The following is an 11180-nucleotide window of genomic DNA, read 5'->3' as shown; positions in this document are numbered from 1 at the left end:
GCATTGATCCTCTCAACAATTCTGTAAGGTAGATGTTTGTTATCCTCATTTTACAATCAAAGAAACTGAGGCGGACAGCAGTTGAGTAACTTGCCCAGGATCATACATCTAGTAAGTGTCTGAGGTCACATTTGAGCTCTGGTCTTTGTGACTCCAGGCCCAGTGCTCTATCCACTGTGCCACTTAGCTGCTCCAAATTCAATTTAGTTTGGGAAGGTTTTATAGAGGAAGTGGGATCTGGGCTGGGCTTTTAAGGATAGGTAAGATTTGGATCATTAAGCAAAGGAAAATGACATCAAAAGTGGCAGGGATAAGATGAGAGGAGAATAAAATATTCTTGGTTAGCGTCTGAGAAAGGAGGCAAGAAGAGAGGGATCGTAAAAAGACTAGGATGGATGGGAAGAAAAATTAAATGAAACATTGTTTATTTATAAGTCCATTGGAATAAGGCCTTGAATGATATTCAGAGAGAAAGGACATAATTAATAGGCACTAGAGACCCACTACAGGTTCTAAAGCAGGGAGGAAAATAAACATAAGAAAAAAAAATGAGAGTGGAATCTTTTTGAATGTTGGAAGTTGTATGAAAGATGGACTGGATGAGGCAAAGAACATAAACCAAGGTATCAAATAAGGCAGTAGTATGGAGCCTGGACTAATTTCAGAATGAGGAAGAGAACTATGTGAAGTATTACACAGGAAGAATCAACAGATTGACTTGGTCATGATGCTGGATGAAGGGATCAAATTTGCATTAATTATTTAATTTTATATTTTTGATAAGATTCGTGTAAGTACTCTTTTTTTCTTGACTTCCTAATTGTGAAATTCTGAAATCCACTTATTAAAGTTACTAGCTATTTGTTTAGTATATTTCTCTCCTGTTTTGCCTGGATATTGCAATGTTTGCAGTAATATCTGTTGACTGACTCTGGGACACCTAAGACATGAATCAATTTAATTAATTAGTAAATAAGTTAATTTGATAAATAAAATCTTATTTGAGTAAGCAGAATGTAGGTGTAACTTTAAAAGAAATTTAATGTAATTTTTTTTTTTTTACTAAATGATAGGGATTAAAGACAGGATGGAGGTTCAAACATGGTATTTGAAAACATCAAAATTAGCTGTGGCACTAGCAATTATCCGTTCAAAACCACCAGACAGAAATAGCAGAGAATATACAGAGCATCTTGCTAAGATGTTATCTGGACAAGATGGAGAATGGAGATCAAAAGTCGAAGCTTTGGAAACTGAAGTTCTGCAATTACGTCAAAAACTTCTTTTGAGCCAGATCTGTCCAAGACCTTATGTAAAGAATGGTAAGTATGTGTAGTCATTTTTTGAGTAATATATAAACCTAATTTGTTGTGGCTGTGGAGATAAACTGCAAAGCATTTCTAAAACACGAAGTTGAGTTGTTAATGCTTGTCCAGTAGAAAAAACAACTGATTAATCAGTTAAGAACTACCATGTTTATGAAGCAGCTACCCCTTGCAAAGTATATAACCTATGTAAGTGATATTTTAAGAATACTAGAGTAGTTCATTTACAAGAAATAAAAATTAAAAAAGGAACAGCTCCACATAGCTTAAGACAATGTGTTTTTTTTTTAACCTATGTTTTTTTTTTTAAGGAATACTTTGGAGAATAATTTTTAGTCTCTGGAGACAGTCATTTGAAAGCTGGATGACCATTTGTTGGGGATATTTTAAAAATAGATGCCTGCTTCAGGTATAGAAGTTGGGCTAGGTCGACCTTTGCGATTCCTTTTAACTCCAAGATGCTGTGGCTGTAGTTTCCGTTTTATGACTCTATGGACTTTACCTTTTATCTAAAGAGAACTGAAGATGTGGGAGTATATCAGGTGTCATACAGAAAATATGAGGTGAAACCTCTGACAAGCCATACCACACAGAGAGGTTGAATGGCTTGTTAAAACCAGCAGCTAATGTCTACAAAGCAAAGGTGAATTCTTCCCCCCTGACCCCTACCACAAGTAGTGTGGGGAAAGGAGGACTGATGATTTGCTGGTCACATGTGTTTCTTTTCAACTACATTTGCATACCATGTTAGAAGCCTCATCTCTGAAAGCTTATCGCCATCTTTTTCTTTCTTAATTATGCACATGTTATTGCCAAAGATGATGTCTTTAGGCATATGCTATATTGTGGTTCTGTTTAGTCTAAGTTCTGAAGGCTAATAGCTCAATTGGGCCCTTATTGCAATGTGTGATAATATTGATTATGGAATACCATAGATAATTCTGCAAATAATAACTGACAAATATAGGCCTTTAAGGTTTTGGAAACACTACATTATCTCCTTGGAAATTATACCACTTGTTAGGAGCAACTAGGTGGTGCAGTGGAAAGAGCACCAGCCCTGAAGTCAGGAGGACCTGAGTTGAAATCCAGCCTCAGACCAAACACTTGACACTTACTAGCTGTGTGACCCTGGGCAAGTCACTTAACTCCAATTGCCTTAAAAAAAAATTAGACCACTTGTGTCTTACTACAGGTCACTCACCTCAACTACATACTTTGCTGTATTAAGATCAGCAATTAGATCATATGCCCTTACTTATTAACTAAACATGACACTTGAGTGTAGCCTTGTGTTCTCCACAATGGGAGATGAGAAATACAGACTGATAGCTTGGTCAGAGCCCAAAGGGGCTTGCACTCTAGTAGGGAGATATGATCAAAACCTATAAAACCTATAAAACAATGAATTCTAAACTTACATTTTTAAGTAAGTGCTAACTATGAGCTAATATGGAATAATTGCTACTTTTTGCTAATGTCTCCCTGTTCCTTTGTTTACTACATTGAGTTAAACCTTTGGTCTTAAGAGCCATAAATGACAGCAATAAGCAAGCCATTAGGAAAAACTAGTCCAGTAATCAGATATCAGTGCAGACATTCTCTACTGATTATGCAATTGTTGTTGAGCATTAATTATGGCATCTATATTTGTTGTAACTAAATACTGAATGTTGCCCTAATTTCCATACCAGGAAGCCATTGTGAAGAAAAACATAATTTTTCACTTGCGTATACTTTTGTTATTTAGGCACATTATTTAGTTAAATAAGATGTTTTTTATTTCTAGGCATTAATGCCTTTTGGAAATAGCAAAATGCTTTTTATTTCATAAATATATATATATGAATATTATTTTTACATTCTATTGAAAGTACATTTGCTCAACTAACAAAATTAGACTGAAACCTATTATTGGGTCAAAGGAAATAAGCAGCTATTAAGAACTTACTGTGCTAGGCACTGTGCTTAGTTTTCTGGGTATACAAAGAAAGACAAAAATTACCCTTGCCCTAAAATAACTCAAAATCTAATAGGGGAAGGACCATCATACAAACAACTATGTGGAAATAAGAAATATAATAAATTAGAGATTAACTAAAGATTATATCTATGAAAGAATAAATTACGATATAATTAGGATCTTCTTTAGGATTATTCTTAAGGTTATTCTTAGGATGTTAGATTATTCCTCTAATAAGGATAAATTAGAGATAATTCAAGAGGGAAGGCACTAGCATTGAGGAAGATCTGGAAAGATAAAAGGTCTTATTGAAGCCAACAAATGCTAAGCTTTGATATCAGAAATGTAAATGACATTAATTCATATTTCTGTCTTGCTAAAAGATATAAACTGCTCTTCGGTCTTTGACTATGTTAACTTAAGTGCCTCCCCTCTGTAATAATGTGACTAATTTGAAAATACCATCTAAGGGGATTAAGTGTCCCGATACAGTTCATTATAAACCTGAGCAGTGTCACAGTGTAGTTATTGTGTAAGGCTTACACATGTATATGTGCAAATGTTTGTATATGTGTGTATATATGCATCCATATACATGTGTAATACACAAAGAGCTTCAGTAATATCATCATTTCTATTAACTCTACATATGCAAAGACCTTTAAGAAAACATTAAAGTGAAATTCTGCATGTATATCATCTACAGAGTTCAAGCAGTTTGCAAGTTTTAGAACCTTGATCTCCTGATATTATCTAGTGTTTTTTTTCCATGATATCATACAGCCTTATCTATATGTATGCGAATATAGATACATGTACTGTGGACATAGCAATTACTTGGTTTGAGAATTATCGGGAGAACCTGCTAACTTAATATCCAGATGTTACTATGACTCCATTACTATGTGAGTGAAAATAGTATTACAAGATTTATGACCACATTCTAATCTCTCTAGAGCCTTTAATGTTGTAGGTAATTGGGTTATTTGAGTTTATCAGTGAATGGCAAATGTAATACATTTTTCTTAAATTCTTTACTATATTTTGGGAACAATGAAATTTATATAAAATGTTTCTGTAAGCTTAAAAAGTGTTATAATAATGCCCAGCAATGATAATAAAATTCTTGCTTATTGTTATGAGGCCATTTAATAACATTAATACATTATGATGGAATGTTCACTACTTTAGAACATAACTGCTCTAATCATAAGAGTATGTTTTTCCACTGAAGTCTTTTCATTTACAGTGCCTGTGAGAAAAATTTACCCATATCACATAATTAAAATCAGTTTTCTTCACAGCAGGAACTAAAGGTAAAGTGTTTAAGTTCAGATGTTTGGTGATAATCTAACTTGCCATCTGCGAAGTTAAATTTCATGTATAAGGAAGGAATGGCCAAATTTAGACAGGTAGTTTAAATAGTTTTCAAAAGAGCAAAATAAAATGTTAAAAAAGACTGTCTGAGCAGATGAACATTGAAAGAGGTAAATAATTGCATCAGTATTTTAAGAGAGAAAATTGTAATAATTGACATCTATTCTCCATCAAGCCAGATACTTTACCCAACCCCTTTTCAAATTCCTTTTTTATGCTATCTTTCCCCATTAGATTGTAAGCTCGCTAAAGGCAAGGAACTGTCTTTTTCCTTTCTCTGTATCCCTAGTGCTTAGTACAGTGCCGGGCACATAATAAATGTTTGTTAACTGACTATACACTAATCATGTAGTGCTTTGTGGTTTTAAATACATTTTTGTTTGATATTCACAACAACATTTTGAGGTAGGTGATATAGGTATATCAAGGAATAGCAAATATAATACATTTGAATCATGCAGTTATTTTAAGCAAAAGGAAGATCAAAACCCAGCCCAGGCCACAAAAATCACAGAATTTGAGAGTTGGAAGGGCCCTTAACTACCATCTTGTCCAACTCATACACAAAAGGACTCTTCATGGCTCCTGCTTTTGAAGGCTTCTAAAACAATTCATTGCCTTTCAAGGTAGCCTTTTTCACTTTTGAACAGCTGTGATTTGGGGGAAGTTTTTCATTACCTCAAGCCTAAATAGGTGGAAACCTATTACTTCACTTTTGGCCTTCTGGAGCCTAACACAATAATTCTAATCCCATTGATATATAACTGCCCTTCACATACTTAAGACAGCTTTCAAGTCCCACCCCCAACCCCTTCCTTTTCCTCATGCTAAGTATGTCCATTTCCTTCAGTGGATCCCTATGGAATCCAGGCCTTTTAACCATCCTTGTTCCTTTCTTCGGGATACTTTTTTAGTTTATTATAGTCCTTGTTGATCTGTGTTGCCCAGAATTGAACAGAATGTTCCAGATGAGGTATGATGAGGGCAAAAATGTGTTAGAACTATCACCTTCCTATTCCAAGAAGATATGCATTTTAATGCAGCTCTTGTTCATGTTATCTTTTCTGGCCACCATATAACATATTAGACTTGCAACCTACTGCAGGTGGACTTTTTTCAGAATAATGGTTCTCTGTCCATGCATCCCCTATCTTTTACTTGTGAAGTCGATTTTTGTACCTAAGTGCAAGACTACTTTGTATCCCTGTTGAATTTCATCTTATTAAGATTCTGTCTAGTATTCTAATCTAGAAGTGGGCCAACTATGGCCTGTGGTCCAAATCTGATGTTGCCTGTTTTTGTATGTTCTCTGGGCTAAGAATAGATTCTATATTTTAAAATAAAGATGTATTGTATTTAAAGATGTAAAAAGAAAAATTCTTAGCTCACCAGCAATACAAAAAGACCAACTGAATTTGGCTCTCAAGTTTGCCAGCTGTTTCTCTAATTTAAAGAATACAAGACCAAGCTTAGATCCCTGGGATACTTCAGTGGATACCTCTTACAAGGCTGACATGAGGCCATTACCAAATGCTCTTTGTGTCCAGTCATTAAACTAGTTTTTAATTTGTCTTATTCTATTATCATCTAATTCATATCTTGCCACCTTTTCCGCAGGACTAGAATGAGATACTTTGTTTAAATGTTTCATTAAAATCTAAATAAATATTCTGTGGCATACCTGTGTTCTACTCATTTAGTGGTCCTGGATGCAAAGGAAATAAAATTAGTTTAAGATTTATTTACCATGAGTCCATGCTAACTTGGTAATCTCCATTTCCCTACTAAAGGCAGCTAGGTAATATAGTGATAAGGGCACTGGATCTGATGTCAGGAAGACCTGAGTTCAAATCCTGCCATAGACACTTACTAGCTTTGAGACCCTGGGCAAGTCTCAAGCTCTGTATGCTTCAGTTTCCTCATCTGTAAAATGTGAATATATTAATAGCATTTATCTCCTAGGGTGGTTGTGAGGGTAAAATAATATTTGTAAAATTCTTCACAAACTATAAGTGATATTTAAATGCTAGATGTTATTATTATTAAATATTTGCCAGTCATTTCTTTAGTGATCCATTCTAGAATTTTCTCAGGGAATAAAAACATAACAAACAAAGAAAAATCTCACTGCTCTAAAGTTTGCAGACAATTTTCTTGCCTTTTTTGAAAACTGGGACATTTACCCTTCTACAATACTGTGGTACCTCTTCTGTTTTCAGTGGTCTTTCAAGCATCACTGACATTTGATCAGTTGTCACATCTTCCAGTTCTTTCAAGACTTGATGATGGAGTTCATCTGGGCAAGGAGACTTGAATTCATCAAGAATAGTACCTAATCTCTGTTAGTAATTTTTATTCTGTTATTTCAAGTGCAAAGGTCATTTACATTGTGACGAATGGAAATTTTCAGGAGACAAAGTTTCTGGGTAATTTGTAATCAATTTATTAATTGTTGCTAGCAGACAATTAACAGATGGATGTCATATGACCTTCCCAGAAGCCAAAAGGCCCTTCCTGGAGCATATTGAATTGTTAAAGATCCTTTGGAAAAAGGCATATCCTTGAGGGTGGAAATCAACTCTAATTGGTTAACAGTCAGTGATGGGGTAGACATATTAATGAGGAGGTGCTCAAAATGTCTTCAGCTCCTTCTGCAGAGAGTGTGACCTGATCATGAGATTCAGCTGCCTCCAGCAATCTGGGCAAAAGACTCCATCTCTACCCAGACCTCACTAGTTGATTTTTCTACTCCATAAGCTAGGTCATCCTGAATTCTAATGAAGGGTTCTAAGAACAAACAGGGATATCTTTCCTAACAGCAAGATCTTGCTTAGACTGGATTCTGTTTGCAAGGTCTCCTAGTTGGGTGAAGTCCCACCAGAAACTGAAAAGCATCTACCCCAAAGATTTGGGCAATCTCATTCATCAGCAATTTGCTTCAGAGGCTGGCTGAATAGCCTACAGGGATTAATTTCTGAATGAGGAAATAGAAAGGGAAAACCTTAATCTCAATTAATAATTGGTTATTAATATGTGTAGACAAAACAGGAACTGAATAAGAATTGAGCAGTTCTGCTTTCTCTCTGTTGACTGTCATCCTATAACCCCCCGCCCCCCTCCATGGTAATATCCCTTCTTGACACTCACTCAATCCTTGATCCCTAGGATAGCTGTAAAATGTTTTTTTTTTCTTGGCTTCCCTTGGCAACCATAGCTCATTCTGAGTGTTAGCGTTCCTGAAACTGTTTTTAGTCTTCTGCTACCTGCACCCTCCCATTTTCTGTACAATTAAAAATAAAATCTAAGTGTGTTGGAGAGCTCCTTGTGCATCCACATTGGTTTCTCAGGAAAATCCAGGGTCTTCTGATTACAAATAACAGTACTCGTTCCTCTTGAAAAACACCTAGGAAAACATAATAGAAGATGATTATATTTAATACGTCGTAACTTTGTTGGGCGTATATAGAGTTACTTACAAATTGAAACCCCTCTTTGCATTGACATTAATGTTTTTATATCATCATCTTAAGGGGGGACAGGAAGCAGAAATGTGAAGCACTTCTGAAATTATTTATTTTAGAATTTCAGCAGATAAATGATTTCATTAATGTGGGTTTTTAATTCAGTAGTGCAAATGGAAATCATCCATGCCTTTTCATCTTTTTCTGTCCTTGCCTATGTTTTTTTCCATAAAATTGTCCACTGAGGAGCTATCCTGGATACTGTAAGCCTTCCTGTAGTTCTTTTCAATTCAGCACACTTTTAGTTAGTATCTACTTATATTCAAGGGATAATGCTAGATCTAAGGGATGCAAAAAGGGAGCTGTTCTTGTTCTACCGAACTGAACACAGATCAATAAAAACAAGGTAATTTGAGGAGGGAGACGACATTAAGGAAATAAGATTTTGAGAGATGGGAAATGAGGCAGTAAATTCCAGGCATGGAGGGTAGCTTGTGCATATGTACAGATGTAGCAAATGATGAAAAAAATGAGTTTGAACAACTGCTAATAGTCCAGTTTGGCTCCAACGTACAGTTTGTTGAGGGAAATATTAGGCACTGAAAGAGGTGAAGAAACACATCAGTATTTTAAAGATGGAATAGTTGGCCATTACACACGCATGAATGTATTATATTTTATGGTCTTAAAACTACTTTACATTGAGGTTACACAGGTATAATGATTTACATTTTTATAGCTAAAGAAATGAGAAACAAAGAGGTTAAGTCAATTGATCCAAATCACACACTCTAAGTAGCAGAAGCAAGATTAAAACCTAAGTCACAAAAATCACAGAATTGGAGAGTTGAAAGGGACCTCAGTTGACATTTTCTCCAACTCATAAGTAAAAAAAACCTCTAGTATAACAAAATGCCATCTTTTTTTCCCTTTCTGCCACCATGGGTTCGCATATCATCTCTATGCAGGAGACTGAGATCTCTATATCCATTCTTAGTCCCTTCCCCTGAGCTTTAGTGAAGGATCCTGGATTAAAGGTAATGGTGTTTCATTAGCTCATTTTATGCCCTGTTTCAGCTAAACTTTTAAAATTATGGTGCTTGCTATTCTGAACAAACATTTATGGGAAGAGTTGGAAAGATTATGACAATATAGTATTTGTCAGTGAATCATTAAAAATGTCACTCATAATCCATTAAATTTAAATATTTTTCATATAGTTTAGTCAGTCACATTTGTACAGATATTGACAAATATGCATTACTTTCACTTACCTACTTTGGGGTGTTTTGAAAGTTCCAGCACTTATTAATGAATATTATAAATTTTTGATTAAAATCTTTGAGCATTCTAAAGAGAGTCAGTGAAATGGTAGTCCATAATCTTTGCTGCTTCAGTGGATTTGATGAAAGTATTCAGAGTGAACTGAAAATTCATCGTAATTGAAATTTGTGTGATAAATTTGACTACATCTGTTAATAAATATTAATCTGATTTTAAAAAGAGGTGATGGAACATAGTAAACAATATTTGAGAGTGCATTCTGAAAGGCCCATTCATATACTTTTTCATATAAAGATATTTATGCTTTGTGTTTTTAATATAGAAACGAATTCTAAGTTCCTGAAATTTTTGATTCTGGATAATTGTCTACTTTCAGCTGACCTTTCATAATGTTTGTTTCTTTCCCTTCTGTCTTTACTGTTTTTCCTCCTTTTTCTCTCCTCTCTTCCCTTCCTTCCTTTTTTTTCCTATTAGTATGTTGCTTTTGTCATTTTCCATTTTCTTGAAGAGCCCATTAACCCAAGAGAAGATGGAAAGGGGAGTGACACAGATTATTTTTTTTCTCACAGCTTTTTAAATTTCATGATTAACGAATGAACATTTTTATTTTCTATTTGCCAGTGCCAGAGAAACCTATTGTTTATAATCGTTTTCTCTTCTACTTCACTGTGCTGTGGGAAAATGTTTTTTTAATATTTTAAAAGTTTGATTGATGTGGTTTGTTTTTGCATTACAAATATTTACAGATTGCCTCCATTCTGTGAGACTTCCTTTGTAACTGAATAAAACAATAAGTAAAACTATTAATAGTGTGACCTAATCTGAAAGTACATGCAACATTCCATATATATATCATGCCTTCCCCCAGTCTCTCTATTTAAAAAAAAAAAGAAATTTCATGTTTTTTTCTTTTTGTCCTTACTGGGAAAAGAAAAAATAAGTTCCTTGAAATAAATATGAATAGTAAAAACAAAAGAAATATATTTTGAAATTGATGTTATATTATAAATATTCTTCTAGTTCTGCTTACTTCATTCTGTACCTGTGAATATATATCTATATAGATATAGATATAGATATAGATGTCTTTCCATATCCTTTAAAAATCATCTATTACCTCATTTCATACAACAAAATAGTATTCTGTCTGTACCATAACTTATTCATCCAGTTCTCAATTAATACACATGTCCTTAGTTCCCGGTTTTATTTTTGCTGCCACAGTAAGTTGCTATAAATATTTCATACATACGGGACCTTTTCCTCTTTCTTTCATCTCTTTTGGTTATAGGTTTAGGATTGTTATACCTACATCAAAGGGCATGCATTGTTTAGGATCTTTTTTGTGTATAATTCCATATTGTTCTCCAAACGGTTGTATTCATTCATAGGTCTACCAGCTGTGTTTTTTCCATAGCCCCTCCAGCATTTATCATTTTCTGTTACTGTCATCTTTGCCAATCTGATGCGAACAAGGTAGATTCTCAGAATTATTTTAATTTGCATTTCTGTAATTAGTGTTTATTTGGAACATTTTTTCATATGACTATAGCCTGGGTTTCTTCCCTTGAGAACTACTTGTCATCTTTATACCATTTTTTAATTAGGAAATGGATTATTCTTGTAAATTTGAATTAGTTCCTTATGTACTTGGAAATTAGACCTTTATCTGAGAAACTTTCTGCAAAGACTTTTTTCCCCAGTTAATTTTCCCCCTTTAATCTTAGCTTTATTGGATTTGCGTAAAAACTTTTTAATTTTATGCAATCA

General features: G+C 34.3%; 1 protein-coding gene across 1 annotated transcript in view; it reads left to right on the top strand.

Moving 5' to 3' along the window:
* The first annotated feature begins 1077 nt into the window (after nucleotides 1-1077).
* MEI4 (meiotic double-stranded break formation protein 4) overlaps nucleotides 1078-11180 on the top strand; it is a 205754-nt gene continuing 195651 nt past the window's right edge. The window contains exon 1 of the mRNA XM_078156771.1: nucleotides 1078-1322. Coding sequence (XP_078012897.1) covers nucleotides 1088-1322 — 235 coding nt within the window. The 5' untranslated portion in view covers nucleotides 1078-1087. The remainder of the gene's footprint in view (nucleotides 1323-11180) is intronic.

This window comes from Phascolarctos cinereus, unplaced genomic scaffold (assembly GCF_003287225.1).
Source record: "Phascolarctos cinereus isolate Bilbo 61053 unplaced genomic scaffold, phaCin_HiC Scaffold_5;HRSCAF=322, whole genome shotgun sequence".
Taxonomy (NCBI): Eukaryota; Metazoa; Chordata; class Mammalia; order Diprotodontia; family Phascolarctidae; genus Phascolarctos; species Phascolarctos cinereus.
Note: the sequence above shows the minus strand (reverse complement) of the source record. Positions and strands in the feature narration are given on the sequence as shown.